This window comes from Mastigoproctus giganteus, chromosome 7 (genome assembly GCF_048544385.1).
Source record: "Mastigoproctus giganteus isolate SK-2022 chromosome 7, ASM4854438v1, whole genome shotgun sequence".
NCBI classification, from domain to species: Eukaryota; Metazoa; Arthropoda; class Arachnida; order Uropygi; family Thelyphonidae; genus Mastigoproctus; species Mastigoproctus giganteus.
In genome coordinates, this window is record NC_143581.1 from 77,489,994 (window position 1) to 77,515,422 (window position 25,429).

General features: G+C 36.2%; 1 protein-coding gene across 1 annotated transcript in view; it reads left to right on the top strand.

Moving 5' to 3' along the window:
* l(2)k05819 (transmembrane protein 94-like protein l(2)k05819) overlaps window positions 1-25,429 on the top strand; it is an 809,128-nt gene that overhangs the window by 416,904 nt on the left and 366,795 nt on the right. The window contains exons 13-14 of the mRNA XM_090377739.1: window positions 22,762-22,855; window positions 22,945-23,053. Of these exons, the coding sequence (XP_090233865.1) occupies window positions 22,762-22,855; window positions 22,945-23,053 (203 nt within the window). The remainder of the gene's footprint in view (window positions 1-22,761; window positions 22,856-22,944; window positions 23,054-25,429) is intronic.

The window sequence follows — 25,429 nt, forward strand, 5'->3', positions numbered from 1 at the left end:
TCGGGAGGTTGCATTACTTGGTGGGGAGGTTGCAATACTGTTGTCTGCATGCCTATTATTAACCTCGGAACAGTTGAGTGGTGCACAGCATACTTTTTCTCTCAATGCATTTTACAAAAGCAATTACAGTTATGTGGCTGCTTGATGTTTATTTCACATCCACTTTAAACTTAAGCAGAAAAATCCTGCCTATGCTATTAAAACATGGGTATATAATTTTGAAAAAACTAGTTCTGCTCTCAAAAAAAAAAAAAAAAAAAAAAGGCCTCTGGGTGGAATATGAAATGCCAGTACACCAGAAAATATTGCTACCATCATGACTGCACTCATGCAGAATCCACAGTATTCTGCACATTGGCATGCACTACTCTTGAACTTATTCAATAGGTGAATTACTAATATTGTACCAAGATTTTCATTCTTATAAGAGGTATTGCAAAAATTAAAACTTTACGATTTCCTTACTTATAGAAATTTTTGTCAAGAATTACTAACTCAAATGGTTCAGATGAAGACTTTTCACAATATATGGATGTATACTGACACCAACTTTCATCTAAACGGTTTTGTGAATAAACAAAACTTTTGTTATTGGTTGGAAGAAAACTCACACTGATACCACTGACAACCATTGCTGTGACAGGGTAACAGTAACACTGTGTTGGACAATTCATCTAGTGGCATTATTGTCTCTTATTTTTTTGAAAATGGTAATGGAAGGGTAACAGCCATGATGTCAGGGCACTATACTAACATGATCACAACTTCTTTTGATTGATGAACTAGCTATGGGGTTTCTTTAAGATAATGAGACCAGTTGGGTTTAACAAGTTGATGACACATCTCATACCACAATGGTGAATCTCTTACTTACCAGCTCATATCATTACTGGATGCCATACGGCTGCTTTTTTCATAACTACATCATCATCTCCACTAATGATCACATTTCTTGGCCTCCAACATCTCCAGACCTGTCTGCATGTGACTTTTTTTTATAGTTGGCACTGACAAAAGCAATTTGTATTTTCATAACCCATGCAATATTGAATACTTCAAAGAAAGAATGACAATTTGTGAAGAAATTGTCAAATTCCTTTGTAGATGCTACACCACATCATGGGAAACATGGGTAGACAGTTAGAAGAATGCCTGCTCAGAGGTTGCCTTGAGGATATCTGCTTCAAAAAATAAATGGCATGCTATGTACTTTAAGATAGCATATTTGTAATTTCACTAATACAGATTCTTTATTTAATTGTTGAGTTTTTAAAATTGTCTGTTTCTCTGCCTCACTGTATATTAACTAAGAGATATCCTGTTATTGTTCAAGGTTTAGGCCCAGATGGATGTCAGATGAACTGATGAGTCTAGTGGCAGGGAAGAAAAACACATGGAATGTTTATAAATTTTCAGGAGACAAGAATTTACACTAAGGGGAAACTAGCATATGATCAGGTCACTAAAGGGTTAAGGCATGCTGAGGCAGATCATGAGAAGTCTTTAGCTATGAATACAAAGAAAAGTAGCAAAGAATTCTTTGCATTTGGTATAAGAAAAGGAAAGAAAATATTGGCTCACTGGATATGAATAGTATTCAAGTTGGTGACAAACTAAATAAAATTCTGGGAAACTGATTAAATATTTTACATCTGCATTCATGCATGAAGAAGGATGAAAATACCAAAAGTATACCAAATAATAACTGGGTGCTAAATGATTTTGTGGTAACTGAAAAGAAAGTAGAAAAGAAACTGTTGATACTAAAAGTAAATAAAGTACCTGGTGTTGTTGGAATCTGTCCACTTTATATTAAAAAATTCAACAAGAGAGGTAAGCAACCCTTTGATCATAATTGTGAAAGCATCTTTGGACTCGAGGAACGTACCTATAGACTAGAAATGTGCAAACGTTTTGAGGATATCTTCACAGCGATAATACATTTATACTGAAATCACAGGGTGATCATGTCTGACCAGTCTGATTAGCTACCACGATGCAGTAACAAAGGAACTGGATGAATTAAATAATTTTCAAATTATATACTTAGACTTGAGTAAAGGTTTGGACACTGACTTGTGAAAGACTGCCGTACAAATTGAAGTAGTGTGGCATTAGGAACAAGTTACTGCAATGGGTAAGGGGATGATTGAGTGGCAAAAGACAGGTTGGTTATAAATGGGCACTACTCTTGGACTAATGTTATGAGTATCAGGCTTCAGTGCTTGTCTCCTTACTGTTTTCAGTTTCTTATTAACAGTATTGATGAAGGCTCTTGATTTCAGTATTTATTAACAATATTGGTGATGGCTATTGATTTCGGTTTTTATTAATAATATTGATGAAGACTATTGATTTCAGTATTATTAACAATATTGATGATTAAATATAATTGATGGTGTACAATTATATACAGGAATGTTCCTAGTAGGGACAAGAAAGTGGTTATACCATTGTATATAGTATTGTGTGTGTAAGTCTGGAATCCTCATTTTAAGGATCTTGAATTGTGGGAATAGGCAAAGAAAAGCAAGATTAGTCAAGAATGCAAGAGAATATTTTTAGCATGAAAGAGTTCAGTTCTACAATTGCAGCATTTGGTATCTAGTCACTTAAAAGTAGACCTGATTGAAGTGTTTCAGGCTTTAATGGATTGAGTAAACCAAATTCTGATGGCATCCTTACTCTTTTCCAAACAGTGCATGAAGGGACATAAATTTAAATTGAAAAAGGAGTGTTGTAGGTTTGATGCGCAAAAATTTGTTTTGAGCCAAACAGTAATTGTGTTGAAATAAACAAGTGGGTAATTTGAATTAATTTAAGGAAGGAGTAGTAAGATTATGACTGGATTTACTGAATTTAGCTTATATATAGGAAGTCAATCTTACCAAAAATATACTCTGGTTATTTTCATTTAGAAAGTTGATTGTGGCAGGAATGCACTTCACTGCACTGCATTTGTTTTTTGTTTAGAAAGTTGATAGCCATTGTTAAGCTAGCAGTGGTGTTACTCTCAGAAAAAGTAAAAATGGAGTGGATTACCTAATAGGAGTGAGCCCAACTATCTTTTTTTTATTAATTTCTGAAAATGTTTTGGGCATTTTTGAATTTTGCACAAAGTGCCAGTATTTGGTCTTTTCTTTGTGAATTGCCATATCTACTTTTTTTTGTTTTTATTTTAATAAACATTAAAAAATTTTAAAACATTTTAAAAGATGCTGTTTGTTTTACATCTTTAATTCAAAAAACATTAAATCTGCAAAAAATTACAAAATACATTTTAGAAATAAAATATCAGTCTCTTCCATTTTCCAGTTTAAATGATATTGCACAAAATTTCAAACATCCAAATATATTTAATCTTATTATATATCCACATAAATATCATTAAAACTTTATAAATATTGCTAAAATTGAAAAACATCTTATTTGATACTATTAGTTACTTGCATTTTCAGGTTTATTTCCAAATTATTCAAATATAATCATGCCCCCCCCCCTCCAAGAGGGACATAAAAAAAAAATTGTAGTTTATGGCTAAACACAAATTTTTACAATAGACACTAGCAGAAGCAAATTCTATACCTCATGGAGACGAACCAGTTATTGCAATAATGTGGACTGCTGATCTGTTGTATTCTCCTCTGCTATATATTCTCTCAATGCAACAATTAAATTTTTGTAAACAGTATTAAGAGTAATTACTAGATGTTCAGTTTCTCCTGTGTCTCACCTCAGAGATGCAGTAAAAATACACCAATGAAACATTAATTTGAATGGGTTGAGCATGCTGAATTCTGATGGGATTCTTTTGCTTGCTCAGATTACAAATCTGAGGGGGCATAAATTCAAATTGAGGAAAGGCAGTTGTACAATAGATATGCGGAAATTTGCCTTTAGCCAGCGGGTTGTTAATTGCTGAAACAAACTTCCATTTGTTGTTGAAGTTGATTGCTAAAATAAATTCAAGCAGGAACTGGACATACTTTTAGAGGGAATGGTTATGTGAAAAAAAATTTTTTTTTTTTTTTTTTGACTAATGCTACATAAGCTAATACACTTGCTTTCTTGCATCACATGCCTCTATTACTACTACTACTTCAAGGGACACTCACACAAAATTAAACATTTTCTTCTGAGAGGGATTAGATTTTTGAGCATTGAAAATATGGAACCAACTAACATATTTGTCATTTCCACATATTCAGTTACAAATTTTTATAAACAACAGCATGTAACATTCTTTTAACATCAATCATTAACGTTCTTAACATTTTGAATGGCAAAAACTTCTAAAGGCATAATGCAAATAAAGTGTGCATGAATTGTCAGACAGTTTGTATATTTTTATAACTTGCTAATACTGACTACAGTTAGTGTGTGTATTCTATGTAAGTCTACTGTGGTGTTGTAAAATTCACATGTGTTTTTATAACCAAAGTAATAACATCTCTGGGTGGCAGGGGTCCCATAGCTTCATCCAGAATATAACCTAGCCATATTATACTACTGTATTTTCTGTGAAAAATGATTTCTGAGATGTTGAATTTTGCTAATGCAATGATTTCCAGGAATACTTTAATTGCATCATAACTTGAAGGGCTCTTGTTAGATAAAAACAGCTTCTTCTTCTCCTATATATTTATTTCTTCTCTTGTGTTTGACCACCCAAATGGCCTTTATATCAAGGAAATCTTTGTTTTTAAGTATATAAAGTATTGCTTTTTTTAAAAATATTTTTACTTCAGTATCAAAAAAAAATCTACAGAAATGCTTCATTTGCCATTTAAAACATTTAATCTATTTTGTCCACCGATGGGTAAATAATAAAACTAATGCAAAACACATACAGAATGAAATTTTCTTATACAAAAATGTTTTGTCATTGTGCATTCATGTTAAAAAAAATTGGGAAAAAACTGGGCAGATTTTAATTTTGCTATAATACACTTCACTTATAATGTGGCTTTTAAAGTTCTCCCTTGACACTGGCTGCAATGTTATGTTCTACCAGTTGGCTCAAGAAATTAAATCTCAGATTAATCTCCCTACCGTGCGGTTCAGATCAATATATGCTGTTATGTCTCTATCATCCACTAAATAGATCTCATATGGACTACTGCTCTCCTGCATTTGTGTCAACTTCTTGAGAGCATAGTATAGTAAATTGATAATTTTCTAAATAAACACAAGCTAACTACTAAATTGATCTTACCAGGTGGCATGCATTATGTTCACTGCTGTGAAGATACACTTGATATTACTTTAAAACATGCATTTTCACACATATATGCATCCTCCTTCTGAATCAAGCATTGCTGCTGATTTATTCCACTCTACTAACATAACACAGTATGCAGCTTGAAATAGTAATAGTATTGGCATATAGTATTTGCCATAAACAATAATAAGAGAAAAGGAAACAGACAACCTATCCATTTCCCTCCTCCTGTAGTATTAGTAATTGCCGCATGGCGCAAGAAAGCCTATGGCTTATGCTGCACCAGCCAAAAAAAAAAACGAATAAAACCTCACCTGAAGGTACTATCCAGATGACCTTTGAATTTCCCCAAACTGTCAGCCTCTACCACCCATGTAAGCAACTTATTCCAGTAATTTATAACTCGCTGGCTAAAATAAAACTTCCTGCAGCCCAATCTAAATATTCCCCCCGTAACTTGAATTTATGTCCCCTAGTTCTGCATCATTTATAATCTTGAAAATTTCGTCCTCATTCATTTTACTGATGCCTCTCAGAGCCTTAAACACCTCAATCAAATCTCCTCTAAGGTGTCTAGTTTCCAAACTCTGCAACCCCCATATTCAAAGTCTTTCTTCATAAGGACACCCTTTTGCCAATCTCACCAGGCGAGTTACCCATCTTTGCACCCTTTCAAGAAGCTCGATGTCTTTCTTTAGGTGAGGTCTCCATACTTGAACACAGTATTCCCTGTATGGTCTAACAAAAGCCTTATATAATGGGATTATCACGTCCCTATCTCTACTTGCAAAAGTTCGATAGATCAGCAATAGAACACCATGGGCTTTCCTTGCAACTTGTTTACAATGCTCAGAGAATTTCATGTCTGACCGTATCGTAATACCCAAGTCCCTTTCCTCCAGTACTGGATTTAGTTGAACTCCACCAAGTGAATAAGTTATTTTGGGATTACTGTTTCCCAGGTGTAATACCTTACACTTTGTTGGATTAAAGCATAGCTGCCATTTTTCTGACCATTCCTGAAGTCTATCTAGGTCTCTCTGAAGAAGCTCAGCTTGATAGTGATCATTAACTACTCTACCAATTTTAACATCATCTGCAAATTTAGACATCACGCCCTCTATCCCTTCATCAGCGTCGTTTATGAAAATTAAAAACAACAGTGGTCCTAATACTGATCCTTGGGAAACCCCACTTCTTACATCAACCCAATCTGAGGAATAGCCATTTATCACAACCCTCTGCCTCCTGCCCTGAAGCCTGCTATCCATCTAAGGATTTTCCCAGTGATTTCAATCTGTTCCAGCTTATAAAGCAACCGCTCATGTGGGACTTAGTCAAAAGCTTTTGCTGAAATCTAAATAAACAATATCGAAATTATTCCCTAAATCCAGCTCATGAGTGACCCTTTCAAAATAGCAAACCAGATTTGTTGAACATGATTTTCCCTTTACAGAACCATGCTGAGTATCCTTGAGAATTTCAGTTCTATCCAAATGGTCCTGAATTCCAAATCCAAACCCTTGATCATTGCCTCCATGATTTTCCCTAGCACTGAAGTCAGACTGACAGGTCGATAATTTCCCACTTCATTCTTAGAACCACCCTTATGTATGGGAGATACATTGGCACTTTTCCAATCCAATGGAATCTCCCCAGAGTCTAGTGATGCTCGCATAATTAGCCTCAATGGTTCAATGCACTCGCTTGCCGCCTCCCTTAAGATTATCGGGTATATTCCATCAACTCCAGGAGCCTTACTGGCCTGTATGCTCGAAAGTTTTTTCATTAAATAATCTTGTGTAATTTCAATATCATTAATTACATATTTTTCAACTTTGCTCCCACAATTTCTAATTGCCACAAAAGGTTTTTCATTTTTAAATATCGATGCAAAATAACTGTTGAGTTCATCTGCAATAGCAGCTGGTGTATTTAATACTATCCCCTTTCTCTTACATAAAGGTCCGATCTGGTTTGTCCTGCTCTTCTTGGCATTTATATATGTGAAGAATTCCTTATTCCCCCCCCCTGCTCTGTTTGCTAGTGATTTCTCATAAACTGCCTTTGCCTGTCGAAGGCAAATAGAGCCCCAGAAAAACGAAAAACTTTTCTGTGGCTCTATTACAGATCATCTTGTAGTTGTTATAGGCTTCAGTACTTTTTATTGCTATGTAACCTTTCCATGCACCCTTTTCTGCTCAAGTAATGTGGGAACTTCACTATTCATCCAACTTGGAACACTCCCCATGGAGCGTTTTTTTAATGGTAAATACGCATTCAAGGCATCTGTGATTAATGTTTTAAAAGCATACCACAGTTTAATTGTTCATTCTCTGTGCGATATCTACCCAGTTAATAGAGGCCGTGTAGTACCTTAAGGCATCATAATTTCCTTTTCTGAAATTAAAACCCATTCCTTCGCCTTTTACTACTGCTACCTCTCTCGTCATCATCCACCATAGAACTCCGTGATCACTTCCTGCTACTGGTTCCTCTACTGTTAGCCCTGTTATGTCATCTGATTCATGGGTGATGATGGGGTCTAGGATAGTCTTTTCTCTAGTACTTTCCCTGACATGTTGATACAAATAACAGTCATCTAGTTGATTTAAAAATTTTGTTCCCCATGTCATGTTTCCTTCCCATTTTCTCCAATCAATTAGAGGCAAATTGAAATCACCGATAATAAGACATTGACGCTTACTTGCCCATTCCGTTTGCATGTAGAGGCTTTCGTCATAATCTTCACAATCACCTGGCCTGTAGATTACTCCTCGCATTATACATTTGTTTCCAACTATCTCACACCATACAGATTCTGTACTAGCATGTGAAACATCTGAATCTGGGAAAGCTATCATTGCACTCAGGCTGCTTCTGATAAGAAGCATAACCCCACCACCCCTTCTATCCACTATCCTTCCTAAATACACCTAATTCTGTTTTTACACGATAGATACGTTCCTGAAAAATACGTGTAAAAAAAATTAGTGTAAAAAAAGACATTGTATTTATGGAAGAAAGGAAGATTGGTTCCGGATCTAAAAAATCAGTAAAAATAATTTAAAAAAAACACATAAAAATATTCTTTTTAAGCTTATTATTTTATTTCAACAAAATACACATGTAATAATATGTAATGAAAATGTATTAAAGTAAATTTGTATGCATATGAAATGAATTCTTCATGAACAAAAAAAATCTGTTTTACACATAACAAAATTTTATTCATTTTCACTTTATGATAATAAACGGCGCATACGTTTGCGTACGACTGGAATATCACTGCTATCACTAGAAATGTTGTGGACATCATCTTCTTCCTCTATTAATGAAATTCTTTCTGTGATCTCTTGAGCAAAATCAGCACGAGTCTCCTCATATGCTGATGTTTCACCAGTTTTACGAACGAATTCAGTTATTAATCGTTGTGTTCGTGTTTTGGTTAGGCCGTTATATAATTCTCTGTAAGAGGCTGTCAACAATTTCAGTTCAAGTTGAAACTTCTCAGCGCGTTCCTCATTAGGGTCATGTTTGACAAAATGATTACCTAATTTTCTGGCCGGTTCCAGACCTTCTTTTATTAAATCTGCATTTAGAACAGGATCATTTTCTTCATTATTACTATGTTCTGTGGGATAAGGAATCCCAAGGACAATCTCTAATATTTCATCTTCGCTTAGGGCTTTGTCGGTTAACAATTCATCAATATCTTCAAACGATAGATCATCGAATCCTTCTCCACCAATTTTGTGTGTCATTGTAATGATGTTGGGAAATGCGGTCGTATTAAGGATGATGGGATCTTTGCTTTTTACACATTGTGGCCAAACCGCTTTCCAACACGCATTTAAAGTTGCTGGTTTTAATTCAGTTAACACTAATCCAACTTGATTGATACAATCCATAATTGAGAATTTCTTCCACACATCAACTGTTAGTGTTTCATCATTCATTTTGTCCAAAACGTGTTGGAATGTTCGTTTTACGTAGTATGTTTTAATTGTCGCAATTATACCTTGGTCTACCGGTTGTATCAAAGATGTAGTATTAGGTGGCAGAAATAAAATTTGTACGTTTGGGTGTTCCAAGACAGGATGGCTGGGTACATTATCAAGAATCAGAAGAACTTTAAATTCGAGACCTTTCAAATTCATATAACGTCTGACTTCTGGGACGAAACATTTGTTGAACCATTCTATAAAGATAGCAGTAGTCACCCAGGCCTTCTTGTTTGCCATCCAGTGAACAGGCAGTTTATTGATATCTACACCTTTCATTGAACGTGGGTTTAGGGCTCGATTTACCAGCAGTGGTTTCAACATACAATCTCCTGAAGCGTTAGAGGAAAATAATAAGGTCACACGATCCTTAGCTACCTTAAAACCACCAGCAGTTTTCTGCGATTTGGCTACATACGTTCTGTTCGGCATTCGTTTCCAGAAGAAACCAGTTTCATCTGAATTTCACACTTGATCAGGAGTGTATCCTCCATCTTCAATAACTTTTGCAAGTTCCTGCGGGAATACTTTAGTGGCCGGTTCATCTGCAGATGCAGTTTCACCTTTAATTTTTATATTAGCATTAGCATTAGCATTAGTAGAGGCATTTGATGCAAGAAAGCAAGCTTATGCAGCATCAGCCAAAAAAAAAAAAAAAAACCACTTCCACTTCACCCCTCTGTTCGTTCAAAATACCTGTCCAGCTGAGCCTTAAACTTATTTAGGCTATCAACCTCCACCACAAGGGATGGAAGTCTGTTCCACCAACCAACCACCCGCTGGCTAAAGGCAAATTTCCGCACGTCTATCCTACATCTGTCTTTCCTCAATTTGAATTTATGCCCTCTCAGGTGATTTTTCTGAGCTAGAGGAAGAATCCCATCAGCATTGAGCATGCTTAAACCATTCAAGGCTTTATACACCTCTATCAGATCACCTCGCTGGTGCCTAGTCTCCAGACACTGTAATTTGCAAAACTTAAGCCTTTCTTCGTAAGAGCACCCCTTTGTTCCATTCACTAATCTTGTTGCCCTTCTCTGTACTCGTTCCAGCAGCTCTACATCCTTCTTGAAATGAGGCCTCCAGATCTGTATACAGTACTCTAGGTGTGGCCTGACCATCGCCTTATACAATGGAATAATCACCTCCTTATCCCTGCTGGAAAAATTCCTGTATATCATTGACAATACTCCATGAGCTACTCTTGCAGCCCATCTGCACTGCTCAGAGAACTTCATATCTGCCTGCACAACCACCCCCAATCCCTTTCATTCTCTACCACTGTCAGTGTAGTACCACAGAGTTGATACGTTGCTCTGGGGTTGCTGTTTCCCATGTGTAGTACTTTACATTTGTCAATGTTAAACTTCATTTGCCACCTCTCAGCCCATCTGCTCAACCTTTCCAGATCCTGTTGCAGCAGCATAGTGTCAGTAGTGTCCTTGACAATCCTGCCAACCTTTGTATTGTCTGCAAACTTGGACATTAAGCCCGATATACCATCTTCAATATCATTTATAAATACAGAAAACAATAATGGACCCAACACTGAGCCCTGAGGGACTCCACTAATAACATCAGTCCACGATGAGCAGTGTCCATTGATTACCACTCTCTGTCTTCTCCCCCTAAACCACCCCTTTATCCATAGCAGCAATTTGCCTCCAATGTCACACTGCTCCAATTTGTGTAGCAGTCTTCCATGTGCAACAGTATCAAAAGCCTTTCTAAGATCCAAGTATATAATATCAAAGTTATTCCCTGCATCCAGTTCTTTTGTGACTGCATCATAGTATCCAATCAAGTTGGTCAGGCAAGACTTCCCCTTAACAAAACCATGCTGTGTCTGAGCTATAACTGACGTCTTGTCTAAATGATCCTGCAGTGCTTCTTTAACCAGTGCCTCCATTAATTTTCCTGGAACAGAAGTTAAGCTCACAGGTCTATAATTACTTGTGTCATCCTTTGATCCTCCTTTGTGAATTGAGGTCACATTTGCACATTTCCAGTCTATGGGTACCTCCCCTGAGTCCAAGGAAGCTCTCATAATTATGGCTAAGGGTTTGCTTACTTCCTTTGCTGCCTCCTTTAATATAACTGGATAGATCCCATCCACCCCGGGTGCCTTCTTGTGTTTATCTTCAACAGTTTCTCCTCCACTTTACTCCCAGTTATTTCAAGATTCTGTAGCTTACTGCTAGAGTTGAATACACCTCTGGCATTCCCCTCGCTGAATAACTCCTCATGTGTGAATGTCGATGCAAAATATTCATTTAGTTTGTTAGCTACCTGAGCAGGATCATCAACACTTGACTCATCAATATCAAGTGGACCAATCTGATTCATCCCCTTCCTTCTAGAGTTTACATAAGTAAAGAACTCTTTGCTGTTTTTCTTTGCATCCCTTGCCAAGGATTTCTCGTAATCTGCCTTCGCCCGCCTAACCTCCTTTGTAACTTGGTTGCATATCAACTTGTATCTATCATAGGCTTCTGTGTCATGTGTTAATTTGTATGTATCCCATGCATTTTTCTTCTCTGCCATATGCCTCATTAGTTCACTGACATCCATTTTGGCCTAAACCTTGAACAATATTTCTTAGTTGGTATGTAAAGCCTAGTAGCTTCCAAGATAAGTTCTTTGAATGCTTCCCATTTTGAATTTGCTGTTGGTAACATAATCAGTTGGTCCCACTGTATAGAATTTAAATACTGTCTCAGTCTATCGTAGTCGCCTTTACGGAAGCAATAACCCTTCCCTTTACCCCTAATGGTAGTTACCTCTTTGAGTAAATCCCACTTCAGCACACTGTGATCACTGCCACCTAGTGGTTCATTTATCTGCAGATTCTTAATGCATGAAGAATCACTGCTGATAATCAAATCAAGAGTATTACTCCCTCTAGTTGCCTCCCGAACATGCTGATGTAGAAAACAATCATCCAATAAATCCACAAAAGCCCTGCTAGTGTGTGGGTAACCAGCCCCCAAATTCCAGTCAATATCTGGGAAATTAAAATCTCCCATTATAAGACACCCTGATTTACTGGCCCACTCTATTTCCCTGTACAGTTCCTTATTATACTCATCAGAGTCATTAGGCCTATAGCACACTCCTACTCTCAATTTTGATCTCCGAATGTTTATGTCACACCAAACTGACTCCACACTGCACTGTCCAGCAATGTCGACTGGCTTCACTTCCTTGGTTTTTATGTGTTTCTTAACTAATAGCATAACACCTCTCCCCTTCCTATCCTGTCTATCCTTTCTGTAGACGTTCTACTCCCCAAATTGCAGTTCCGCATCCCTTATATATGTGTGACACCACGTCTCTGATATCCCAACAATATCTGCCTTCGATGTTTTGAGCAATACCTCAAATTCATCAAATTTATTTACTAAACTCCTAGCATTGGTGTACACGTAAGTATACCTGCACCTGTTTCTATTCTTAGCTACCCTAACACAACCCATGTGTTTACTTGTACCGCAATGGCTCCCAGCAGTCTCTGAAATACCATGCATCTTGTTTTTCAGGCTTCTGCTCATTCTAATAGAAGCAGTGCAAGAATCTCTTTCACCTCTGCCAGTGGCTACTGTCAATCTATTGGTCTTTGTCTCCCCCAAAGCTAGCAGTTTTCCGACCCACCTAACACTGCTTCGATAGCATCAGCAAATATTCTTGCACCCTTTCTATTTAAGTGTATCCCATCCCTGTAGAAGCAATCTCTCCTGTTAACAAGTACAGTCCAGGCTGAAATATTATGAAGAGTATTCCTTTTAAGAAACCCTGTCATCCAACCTGTACTCGCAGAAAATTCATACTTTCTGTTTAATTGAGATGAAGTGCTTGGCTCCTTTTCTTTAATCTGTCTGTAAATTCTTAGTGCTGTTTACTTGATGGCATTTCCATCTACTGGTGCTTTTTTTTATGACTGGTCTTCTATCCATATTACCAGAGCCTTTTCCATTTTTTCCTTGACAATATCTCTTGTATATGTTGATGAATTAACACTTACTTTTGTTCCAGAACATACCGACTTCCTAATGCAGCTTCATTTTTCTTAATAGTTCGTACGGTAGCTTCATGTACACCAAAATGCTTTCCTACAGACGTAGCCCCTTGTCCAGTTGCAAGACGATCTAAAATTTGAATTTTAAGTTCCAAAGAAATCGCTTTCCTTTTCATTTTGGTAATAGGCGAATTATTCGACATTATATAAGGGCCACCGAAAAATATCTCAGTTATAATTAATAAAAAAAGGTATGAAAAATTTGTAAACTTACAATTTATTGACTATCGGCAAAATTAATAAATTTTTATGTGCACAAATTTCACTAAAGATTCTTTCACTTTGAAATAGTGTATTACTAAATGTCTTCCGAAGATACAATGCACAAATACCGTAGATGTGCACCAAATTCAATAAAAATGTTGACGATTCATAGATATCTAGACGTACACATTGGTAAACAAAAGCACGCGTTTCAAAACGCACACACTAGCTGTTATCCAATCTATTGGTGCGTGTAAAATAGAAATGATACTAATATGCCACAAATTAAAAAAAAAATTTTCATAGAATTTAGGCAAAAAAAATTAACTGAAATCATGTTAAATCAAAATGACTCGCGTAAAAAGAGAATGAAATTTTTATTTTGAATTCGTGTTAAATCAAATTCGTGTAAAAAAAGTTCATGCAAAAACAGAATTAGGTGTGCATTATACAAGCTGTACTGAAGCTCATCATCCCCAATTTCTGGGTGGCACCACGTCTCTGAAAGCCCTATTATTTCCACATTACTTGTTTTAACCAGCAGTTCGAATTCACTCCTTTTATTGATGACACTTCTAACCTTACTATATAAACAATCAAGACACTGTTCTTGTATATTTAACAACCCTAACACAACCCTTGAAGTTTTTTAGGCTTGCTGCCCTGGCATTAGCTACCCGCTCACTTGAAACATTTTGCCCCTAGAACATCTAGATAATATGTCCAGTTGGGGTAACAGATAAGAATTCTTGAGGTATACGTTACTTTGACCAATATTATCAGATAAATGCGTGTCAATATTACCCACATCCCCCCTAACTAGCAGTTTCCCTGAACCTTTAAGGTATCCTCAATAATACTGGCAAAAACTTTTGCACCACCTTTGTTTAAGTGTATCTCGTCTCTACAAAACAAATTCCTTCTACCTACAATGTGAGCCATGCTGATAGAAATTTACCCCCTAAAGCCTTGCAGAGTCCTTCAAGTCTTGAGTTAATCCACAAAACTTTTAATATATAATCCCTCCTATCGTGTCTGGGCAGAATTGCAGACACAGACATTGTGGTCTAGCTCACGGCATTTCCTCAGCATGGTCCTGTATTTTTCCAACAAATTGTCAGGTCATGTACGTTTAATGTCATTAGTCCCCACATTAATAATATTCTCTTTACCCCCCCTACCCCTAAAATCTGACAATCTGTTGGTGACATCATTAATAGTTGCTCTTGGTAGACATACCCTAGTTCTACTCCACCTATCCTTATTACAAAAAATATTCCCCGTTTCCCTGACAATGGAGTCTTCTAATAAAACAAAGTCCTTTTGAACCAGAGTAGTTTGCACTTGGTTTTTCTGTTTTGAGGCCCGAATCGGGTGCGCATCACTTCGTAGATTGCTGGAGTCTTGAGTTCCTGACGAGCTCCCAGATTCACTATTCTCGAGGGCAAGCAACCCATTTTTTTCAGTGACTCAAATTGTTCCATCAGTGCACCAAATTGTAATTTAAGATCGGTGCATTCCTTACATCGATCACAAAGAAAAGAATCCCCAGGTGAGCTATGATTAGTCACCAGGTCGACCTTGGAAAACATTCCACAGGTTCCGCAAAGGATTAAATCATGACTCACCCGTAAATCGCCATCGGCTATTTCCGTGTGAGTCACGATACTCAGTGCCATATTTAAGGCAGATCTCATGAAATCTAACATTATAAAATTAGCTAAATATCAATAAAAATTAACTTTAAAAAATTATATCTATAATATTATAAAAATCAAACTGTTACAGGAAAACCTATAACAAAATAATCAAACAATATCTAAATAAATCAAATATTTAAAAGCAATAATCAACAGTAATCCAATCCACTTAACTGAGGAGCCCTGACGAAGTGCGTCCGCTCACCTCCTAATCACCTAATGGGCCCGCTCATCACCTAATGGAAGGGTAACAGCCATGATGTCAGGGCACTATACTAACATGATAACAACTTTTGTTTAATGAACTAGCTATGGCCAAATCCTTGAATGATCGTCTTTGGTCAAATATTAGTATTAGCAATGGTCATATGGTGCACGGAAGCCTAAGGCTTATGCTGCACCAGCCAAAAAAAAAAAAAATAATAATAATAATAAAATTTAATAAAAAATATAATTAATAAGCAATAATAAGAGAAAAGGAAACAGACAACCTATGCATTTCCATCTTCTTGTAGTATTAGTAATGGCTGTATGGTGCAAGAAAGCCTATGGCTTATGCTGCACCAGCCAATTCTCCTCAATTAAGGCAGTAGTTAGCTGATCTCAAGGTGTAGTATTTCCATCCATGAGTTATTCTGGGTTTCTCAGTCCATATGATGTGCAAATTAACCCCTGAACAAATACTTGTACAGACATAATACACATTGATGCAACTTGGTCTAAGTCACTTATGCACCTAAAACCCAAACGATACGCTTGATGTTACTTTCATCATCAGATTATGATACTCTGCAAGTGTGTATTAAATCAGTAAATGAAATCAATAAATAAAAATTTTTGTCAAGAATTACTAACTCGAATGGTTCAGATGAAGACTTTTCACAATATATGGATGTGTAATGACACCAACTTTCATCTAAACAGTTTTGTGAATAAACAAAACTTTTGTTATTGGTTGGAAGAAAACTCACACTGATACCACTGGCAACCATTGTTGCGACGTGGTAACAGTAACACTGTGTTGGACAATTCATCTAGTGGCATTATTGTCTCTTATTTTTTTTGAAAATGGTAATGGAAGGGTAACAGCCATGATGTCAGGGCACTGTACTAATATGATAACAACTTCTTTTGTTTGATGAACTAGCTATGGCCAAATCCTTGAATGATCGTCTTTGGTCAAATATTAGTATTAGTAATGGTCATATGGTGCACGGAAGCCTAAGGCTTATGCTGCACCAGCCAAAAAAAAATAAAAATAAAATTTAATAATAATAATAAAAAAATTAATAAAAAATATAATTAATAAACAATAATAAGAGAAAAGGAAACAGACAACCTATGCATTTCCCTTCCGCTGTAGGTAACTGTTTCAGCTGACCTTTGAATTTCCCCAAACTGTCAGCCTCTACCACCCTAAATGGGTCACTTATTCCAGTAATTTATAACTAGCTGGCTAAAATTAAACTTCATGCAATCTAGTCTAAACATCTCTCTCCATAACTTGAATTTATGGCCCCTAATTTTGGAATCACTTATAACCGTGAAAATTTCATTTTCATTCATTTTACTATTGCCTCTCAGAGCATTAACCACCTCAATCAAGTTGCCTGTAAGGTGCCTGGTGTCCAAGCTGTGCAACCCACATACTCAATCTTTCTGTCCTTTTGTCAATCTCACTAGGTGAGTTACCCTTCTTTGGACCCTTTCAAGAAGCTTAATGTCTTTTTTTAGGTGAGGTCTCTACACTTGAAGACAGTATTTCATGTGTGGGAATACTGTGTTCATGTGGGATTATATAATGGGATTATAATGTCGTTATCTCTATTAGTATTCGATAAATTGTCGATGGGACACCATGGGCCTTCCTTGCAACCTCTCTGTACGTTGCTTGGAGAACTTCATGTCTGACAGTATTGTAACCCCCAAATCCCTTTCCTCCCCTATTGACTTTAGTTCATCTCCTCCAGTATATAAGTTATTTTGGGGTTACTGTTTCCCCAGGTGTAAGACCTTGCATTTTGCTGAATTAAAGCATAGCTGCCACTTTTCTGACCATCCCAGAAGTCTGTATAGGTCACTTTGAAGAAGCTCTGCTTGGTAGTGATCATTAACAATTCTACCGATCTTTACATCATCTGCAAATTTAGACCTCTATCCTTTCTTAATTCAAAAACAACAGTGGTCCCAATACTGATCCTTCTCACTGTGGAGTGACATTAACCCAATCTGAGGAATTACCATTTATCACAACCCTCTTCCTCCTTCCCTGAAGCCATCCTGCTTTGTGTCTAAGGATCTTCCCTGTGATTCCAACCTGTTCCAGCTTATAAAGTAACCACTCATGTGGGACTTAGTCAAAGGCTTTGCTGAAATACAAATAAAAAATGCCAAAATTATTCCTTAAATCCAGCTTATGAGTGATCCTGTCAAAATAGCTAACCAGATTTGTTAAACATGATTTTCCCTTTATAAAACCATGCTAAGTATCCTTCAGAATTCCATTTCTATCAAAATGATCTTGAATTCCACCCTTGATCATTGCCTCCATGATTTTACCTACTAATGAAGTTAGACTGACTAGTCGATAATTTCCCACTACACCTTTATGTATTGGCGATACATTGGCACTTTTCCAATCCACAGTGGAATCTCTTCTCAGTCCAGTGATGCTCTCATAATTAGCCTTAATGGGTCAATGCAATCACTTGCCACCTCCCTTAAAATTATTGGGTATATGCCATCAACCCCAGGAGCCTTACTTGCCTATAGGCTCAAAAGTTTGTTCATTAAATAATCATTTGAAATTTCAGTATCATTACTTACATGTTTTTCAACTTCCCTCCTGTAATTTCTCATTGATATTAAGGGTTTTTGGCTAAGATAAAGAAAGCCAACACAAGAACTACCAAAAACTTTGGGAAACTTACCCGGAGAAACTGGTTTCCTGCTACCGCAGTTTCTTCCTGCATTCTCGGTAAACAGATGGTGCTTGTTATTGGTAGTAGCAGTTTCTCATTGATATTAAGGGTTTTTGGCTAAGATAAAGAAAGCCAACACAAGAACTACCAAAAACTTTGGGAAACTTACCCGGAGAAACTGGTTTCCTGCTACCGCAGTTTCTTCCTGCATTCTCGGTAAACAGATGGTGCTTGTTATTGGTAGTAGCAGTTTCTCATTGATATTAAGGGTTTTTGGCTAAGATAAAGAAAGCCAACACAAGAACTACCAAAAACTTTGGGAAACTTACCCGGAGAAACTGGTTTCCTGCTACCGCAGTTTCTTCCTGCATTCTCGGTAAACAGATGGTGCTTGTTATTGGTAGTAGCAGTAGAAGTCTATAACGATGTATTGATTAGGGTTTTTTTTTTTTTTTTTCATTATTAAAAGCAGATTATTGGAGATCATGAGTGTTTTCACTGCTGAAATTTACTTACAGTTAACTCTCCAGACTGGCCCATTCTTAGAGTGTTTATCGTCCCCCCCTTCCCACTGTTTTAAAATAGGAAAAAAAACGACTTTTACTGTTACTGCTGATAACACGCACCATCTGTTTACCGAGAATGCAGGGAGAAACTGCGGTAGCTGCAAACCAGTTTTTCCGGCTAAGTTTGCAGTAGTTCTTGCATTGTCTTTCTTTACCTTCGCTGTTTGTTTATTATTTCGTTTTTAGGAGCATTAGCAACTAAGGCCACATTGCTCCGGGGATATGCGGTGGTCATTCCCTGACCTTTCCGCATTCTCTGTATTTGGTAGTCATGGGCTCGAACCCTGGTCTAATCAAGAAGTGTGTGCTACGCACTGCTGCCCCTGCCCACCTGGCTATGGAGGCACCTTGCCTTCGCAGGGGTTTCTTCTGTAAATGTTGTTGCAATGTAACTGAGTTTATCTGCAACATCAGCTAGAGTATCTAATACTATCCCACATCCATTACATACCAGTCTGACCTGGTTTTATCCTTCTCTTCTTCGCATTTATATATGCAAAGAATTCCTTATCCCCACTCTTCGCTCTCTTTGCCAGTGATTTCTCATAATCTGCCTTTGCTAGAATAACCTTTTCTGTGGCATAATTGCAGATCAATTTGTAGCTCTTATAGGCTTCAGTACTTTTTATTGCTTTGTAACTTTTCCATGCCGTCTTTTTCTGCTCAAGAAATCTGGCAACTTCATTATTCATCCAACTTGAAATTCTCCTCATGGACTATTTTTTAATGATATATATATGCATTCAAGGCTTCTGTGATTAAAGTTTTAAATGTATACCATAATTCAATTGTATTCACTCACTGTGAGATATCTATCCAGTTAATAGAGGCCATGTAGCACCATAATCTAGCCAAGGAGGATGCCTTTGTGCGTGCCAGGTGTCCAGAATGTTTAAGAAATTAGGTGCCAACTCAGCGTTCTGATGGGCATCTATGAGAGCAACAGCCTGGAAAGCAAGGTAATGGAGATTTCCAGGACTGCTGGGAGTCATAGCAGAACAAGTAAATACACGGGCAGTGTTAGGGTAACTAAGAGTAGAAGCAGGTGCATGTCTACTTGCATGTACAGCACTTCAAGCACAAATTTATAGTTAATAAATTTGAGCTTGAAGTGCTAGTCAAGACATTAAAGGCAGATATTGTTGCAATATCAGAGATGTGGTGTCACACAGACATAAGCAGTGCAGAATTGGAATTTGGGGAGTACATTGTGTACAGAAAGGAAGGGAGGAGGGGTTATGCTGTTAGTTAAGAAACACACAAAATCTAAGGAATTGCATCCAGTTGATGTAGGTAGACAATGCAATGTTGAGTCTGTTTGGTGTGACATAAGCACTGGAAAAGGAAAAATGAGTATAGGCATGCGTTATAGGCATAATGAATGTGATGAGTATAATGAGCAATTGCACAGAGAAATAGACTGGGCCAGTAAATCAGAATGTCTTATAATGGGGAATTTTAACATTCCACATATTGACTGGAACTTGTAGGTTGGTCACTCCCACATTAGCAAGACTTTTATGGATTTATTGGATGACTGTTTTCTACAGCAACATGTTTGAGAGACAACCAGAGGGAATAATACTCTTGATCTGATTATCAGCAGTGATTTTTCATGCATTAAGAATTTTCAGATAAAGGAACCACTGGGTGACAGTGATCACAATGCATTGATGCGAAAATTACTTAAAGATGTAACTACCATCAAGGCTAAAGGGAAAGGCTTTTGCTTTTGTAAAGATGACTACAGGGTCTCAGACAGTTTTTTAAATTCTGTGCAGTGGGATCAACTGATGATGTTGCCAATGTTGAATTCTAAATGGGAAACTTTCAGGGACTTAATTTTGGAGGATACTAAGCTTTTCATTCCAACTAAGAAATACTATTCAAGGTTTAGGCCTAAATGGATGTCAAATGAATTAATGAGGCTCGTGGCAGAGAAGAAAAATGTTATCAGATAAACCCATATCTATATTACCCGTGTCCTCCCAAACTAGCAGTTCCCCTGAACCTTTAAGGTATTCTCAATAACCCTTGCACCACTTTTGTTTAAATGTATCCTGTCTCTACAATCCAGATTTCTTCTGCCTACGAGTGCGGGCCAAGCTGATAAGAATTTCCCCCCCCAAAAGCCTTGCAGTGTCTTTAGCCTTGAGTCACTGGCCAACTCCCAGTTACATTGTTCTTGAGAGCAAGCACCCATTTTTTCAGTGGCTCAACTTCTTCCAGCAATTCACCAAAGTTTAACTTTAGATTGGTACACTCCATCCAACGGTGACAAAGAAAAGAATTGCCAAGTGAGCTGTGATTATCCACTAGGTTGACCTTGGAATACATGCCGCAGGTTCTGCAAACAATAAAATCATGTTTGTGAAATCGCCGATTTTATTATTTCTGTATGAGTCATGATACCCTCTGTTCAGGTGAAGTGTTCAAGGTGGATCTTGTAACAACCATTGTTAAATTTACTAAATATCAGAGAAAGTAAAAATTATATTTATAATGTTATAAAAATTAAATTTATAAATTATTTAAATGCAATTATCTAGCCTCTCAATCCTAATCTAATCCTCTAATCACTAAACTCTTCCTATGCTTTAGAAATTCATCCGCTCATTACAAATTAGACTAAAAGCTTATGTGATGAAAATTATGAAATGTGCAACCAGCTTCTTTTACATACAAAGTACCTTTGTATGTAAAAGCAGCTGGTTGCACATTTCAGAAGGAAAATGCTTACATTTGAATGAACTTTTTGTAATAGAATAAAAAAAACTCAAAAAATTTTGTAGTCGGAACTTTTTGTAATAGAATTTTTTTTCTTGAAATAAAGAAACCTTTAGCAACAAAATTAATTGAATCAAAAAAGTGTCTTACTTGGTTGATATATATATATATATATATATATATATATATATATATATATATATATATATATATATATATATTTGAAGTATAATGATATCCAAGCAAGACTACAAGGCTGAGATATGAATGAAATTCAAGTTTGGACAATTAATCTCGGATTTAGATCCAAATTGAACCTATTTTTATCCACTTTAAATTGAAAAGATCTTTTGCTTCTTTGCTAACTTTTAATGCCTGTAAATTTTGGAAAAAGATAAAATTTCAGATGAAGATTTGTGATTCCACACTTTCCACTTGAAGAAACTGAAAGAATACTTTAACATTTGGTTTCAAGATCTTCATGATATGATTTTATCAGAATGGATTCCAGAACCGTTTGTGTGTGATGTGTCTCCAGTTAAATTTATTTTTCAAGAAGAGTTAATTGAAATGACAGATTTATGACAGATACCCCTAAGTTTGGAATACAAACTAAAGGGCATACCTCCTATTGGAATAATGAAGATATGCAAAAAAAAATCCTAACTTATAAACTATGGCAGAACAACTTTTGATATCTAGTATAAGCTGGATTCAGCCATAATAATTTACTGATAAAAACAAGAAACAAATGAAGAACATGGGGAGCTAAGAATCAAATTAAGTAATTTTTTCCTGGATACACATAGTTTATTGCAAACCATCAGCCACAACTGTCTCATTAACAATTAAAGCTAATGATTAAAACAGATATGTAATGGACTCTGATTTTTTTCAAAATTAAAATGGCAGTAATAAACCAAATAATAATTTATACTGATTTTTGTTGCTAAACTAAAGTAATTAGTAAATATTCACAAACTGATTGTTACTTATCTATGTATTATAATTATTTTATATTTTTAATAAGTAATTAACTATTATTAACATTAATAACTATTACTATTAACAGATTTTTCTTATAATCCATTCATTAAAATTAAAATGTGAGTATATTTGAGGGGGATTGGTAAGGAAAAAAATGCATTTTTTAAATAGGGCATCAAGTAAAAAAAAAAAAGGTTGGGAACACCTTGTCTATATTCAACATTTCTCTAAAATAATTTTATTTCTAGTTGAATTAAATTTAACTAAATGAATGTGTGTTATAGTATAACCAGACAGATGCTGTAATAAATATATTTTCATTTGTAACAGTCTAATAAGTATTTTAAACTTTACAGATGTCTCTGTGAGCTTGCAAGACAAATTGGTTTTACTAGTGGAGCCATAAGTAGCTATCAGCTTCAACAGCAGTTAGCTGTGTTCAGGCATGTGGTATGTTTGCTATTGAAAGATTTCATTTGGCTATATATCCATAGTTTACATTATTTTAGTTTATATCAACCTTCTTGTGTTTATTACAGCGTCCAGAGGTGGTACAAAAGGGAAGATTAGCACGATCTTTAAATTTTTCAAGACTCAAGATGCCATTTCCAAATATGTCTTGTGCAGTAATCAAAGACCTTCACAGAGGTAAGAAGGAGTATATATTTTTTTGTTTGTTCCATTCTTTGTTACTCCTGCCACAGCCATTTGCAGTAAATGTTAATGTTGTTTTTACTGCAACACAATAATTTTTAGCTTTTATTTTGTTGAATTGAAAATGGTCTTTTATTCATTCGATTTTATATAATTTATCACATTTCTCATTGCTTGAAATTTCTTGAACTGTAGGACCCTTCTGTTATATTTCCCCATTCAGCTATGTTTCAATTTCGTGTATCACAAACCAGCAACTGTTTGTTGCCGAGATGAAAAATTTTAGCAAAATAAGTACATAGGATCAATACAATGAACACAGTTCAAGAGAGCCCATTGTCCTTATGTTCTTTCTATGTTCATCCATACACCCACACATCATGGAACATTAAATTTTTAACATCCGTATACCAAAATTAAATCACTTTCTTGCATGGGGTATATTAGATATTTATTTTTATTTGTAGTTAACTATAAAAGAAACAAAGAGTGCTACATTGTCATTATGAGAATATTGGTGGGTATACGGAAAACACAAGCATATAAAGAAAATACAAGAAAAAAAGAACTGTGTGATTGTTTTTTTACATAACTTAAACAATGGATTTTGAAAACATTCAAAAATGAATATTTTAAGAAACACAACAGTTTTTTTCTTAATAACAGAATGGTTAATAATGAATAAAACAGAACTCCAGTTAAAGATTTTAAATTTGCAAGGATTGAAATTAACATGCAAAATTGAAAATGTGTTTCTTAACTAACAGCATAACCCCTCCTCCCTTCCTGTCTTGTCTATCCTTTCTGTACACATTGTACTCCTCAAATTCCAATTCTGCACTGCTTATGTCTGTGTGATCCCACGTCTCTGATATCCCGACAATTTCTGCCTTTGATGTCTCAACTAACACTTCAAGCTCATCAAATTTATTAACTATACTCCTAGCATTGGTGTACATGCAAGTATACATGCACCTGTTTCTACTCTTAGTTATCCTAACACAGCCCATGTATTTATTTGTTCCACTATGAACAAATAAATACAAATAAATAAACAAATAAATAAATAAATACCTTGAAAGCAAGGCAATGGAGATTTCCAGCAGTCCTGGAAATCTCCATTGCCTTGCTTTCCAGGTTGCTGCTCATTCTAATAGAAGCAGTGCAAGAATCACTTTTGCCTCTGCCTGCACCACTGTTAATCTTTTAGTCTGTGTATCCCCACCAAGCTAGCTGTTTTCCAACCCACCTAACACTGCCTCGATAGCATCAGCAAATATTCTTGCACCCTTTCTATTTAAGTGTACCCCATCCCTGTAGAAGCAGTCTTTCCTGTCAACAAGTGCAGATCAGGCTGAAAACAATTCTACCCCTTGAGCCTTGCACAATCTTTCCAGGGCCAAATTGATCGACAAGGCTCTCATCATATACTCCCTCCTATCATGTTTGGGCCGAATTGCAGACACTTTCACATTCAAACCTAACTCACGACTTTTTTTTTTTTTTTTTTTCAACATTGACCTGTACTTGTTGAGTAAACCTGCAGATCTCTTACTCTTAATGTCATTAGTTCCAGTGTGTACGACAATATCACTTTTTGTGCCCTTAAAATATTATATCTTCTCTACAACATCATCAACTTTTGCCTCTGCAGACAAACCCTGGTCCTGTTCCACCTATCCTTCTTTATTGAGCATGCTAAATATCTTAAGAATAAGATTCAAACATTGTACTCCAGAGGGTTATAAGGTCTGATTGGGGTATAAAACGCCAAGCAGTAAACCTTTTGTATGAATGTCTATTTGTCCCGATCATGACAAATGCCTCAAGAGCTTGTGTACTTAGAATAAGTAAGGTGACAATGCAAAAATATACTTTACAGGCACAGAGATTTGCCTTTATTGGTTGTGACCAGGATATGCAGAACTGTCTACTCAGAGGCTCTACAGATAATATCTGGGAAAATGTCTGTTTAGTATGTTATACTGTTTAACCGTTAATTATATTATACAAAGAAAAATATAAGAAATACTATTCTGAGATGTTATCTTGTCCAGATGTAAATAAAGTTTATGGGCGATCAGATCTTAAAACTGGGAAAGCACACGAATATTGCAAGAACTGATGGCTTTATTTCAAAATTCTAATAAAGCAAGACAGGCATATCGGTTCTTCCCCCAAGTTGGATTAATAAAAAGAAGCCTTGGCTTCAGTTTGGCTTTGCAACATTCCTATTAACAGGACATGGCTTGGCATGTAGATTATTCCAACTAGGTTTAAAAGAGCAAGGAACTTGCCAGTGTCAGGAGAAAACTTCTCAGCATATTATGTTAGGTGGGCAGGAGCAACAGTGCGTAGCACACGCTTCTT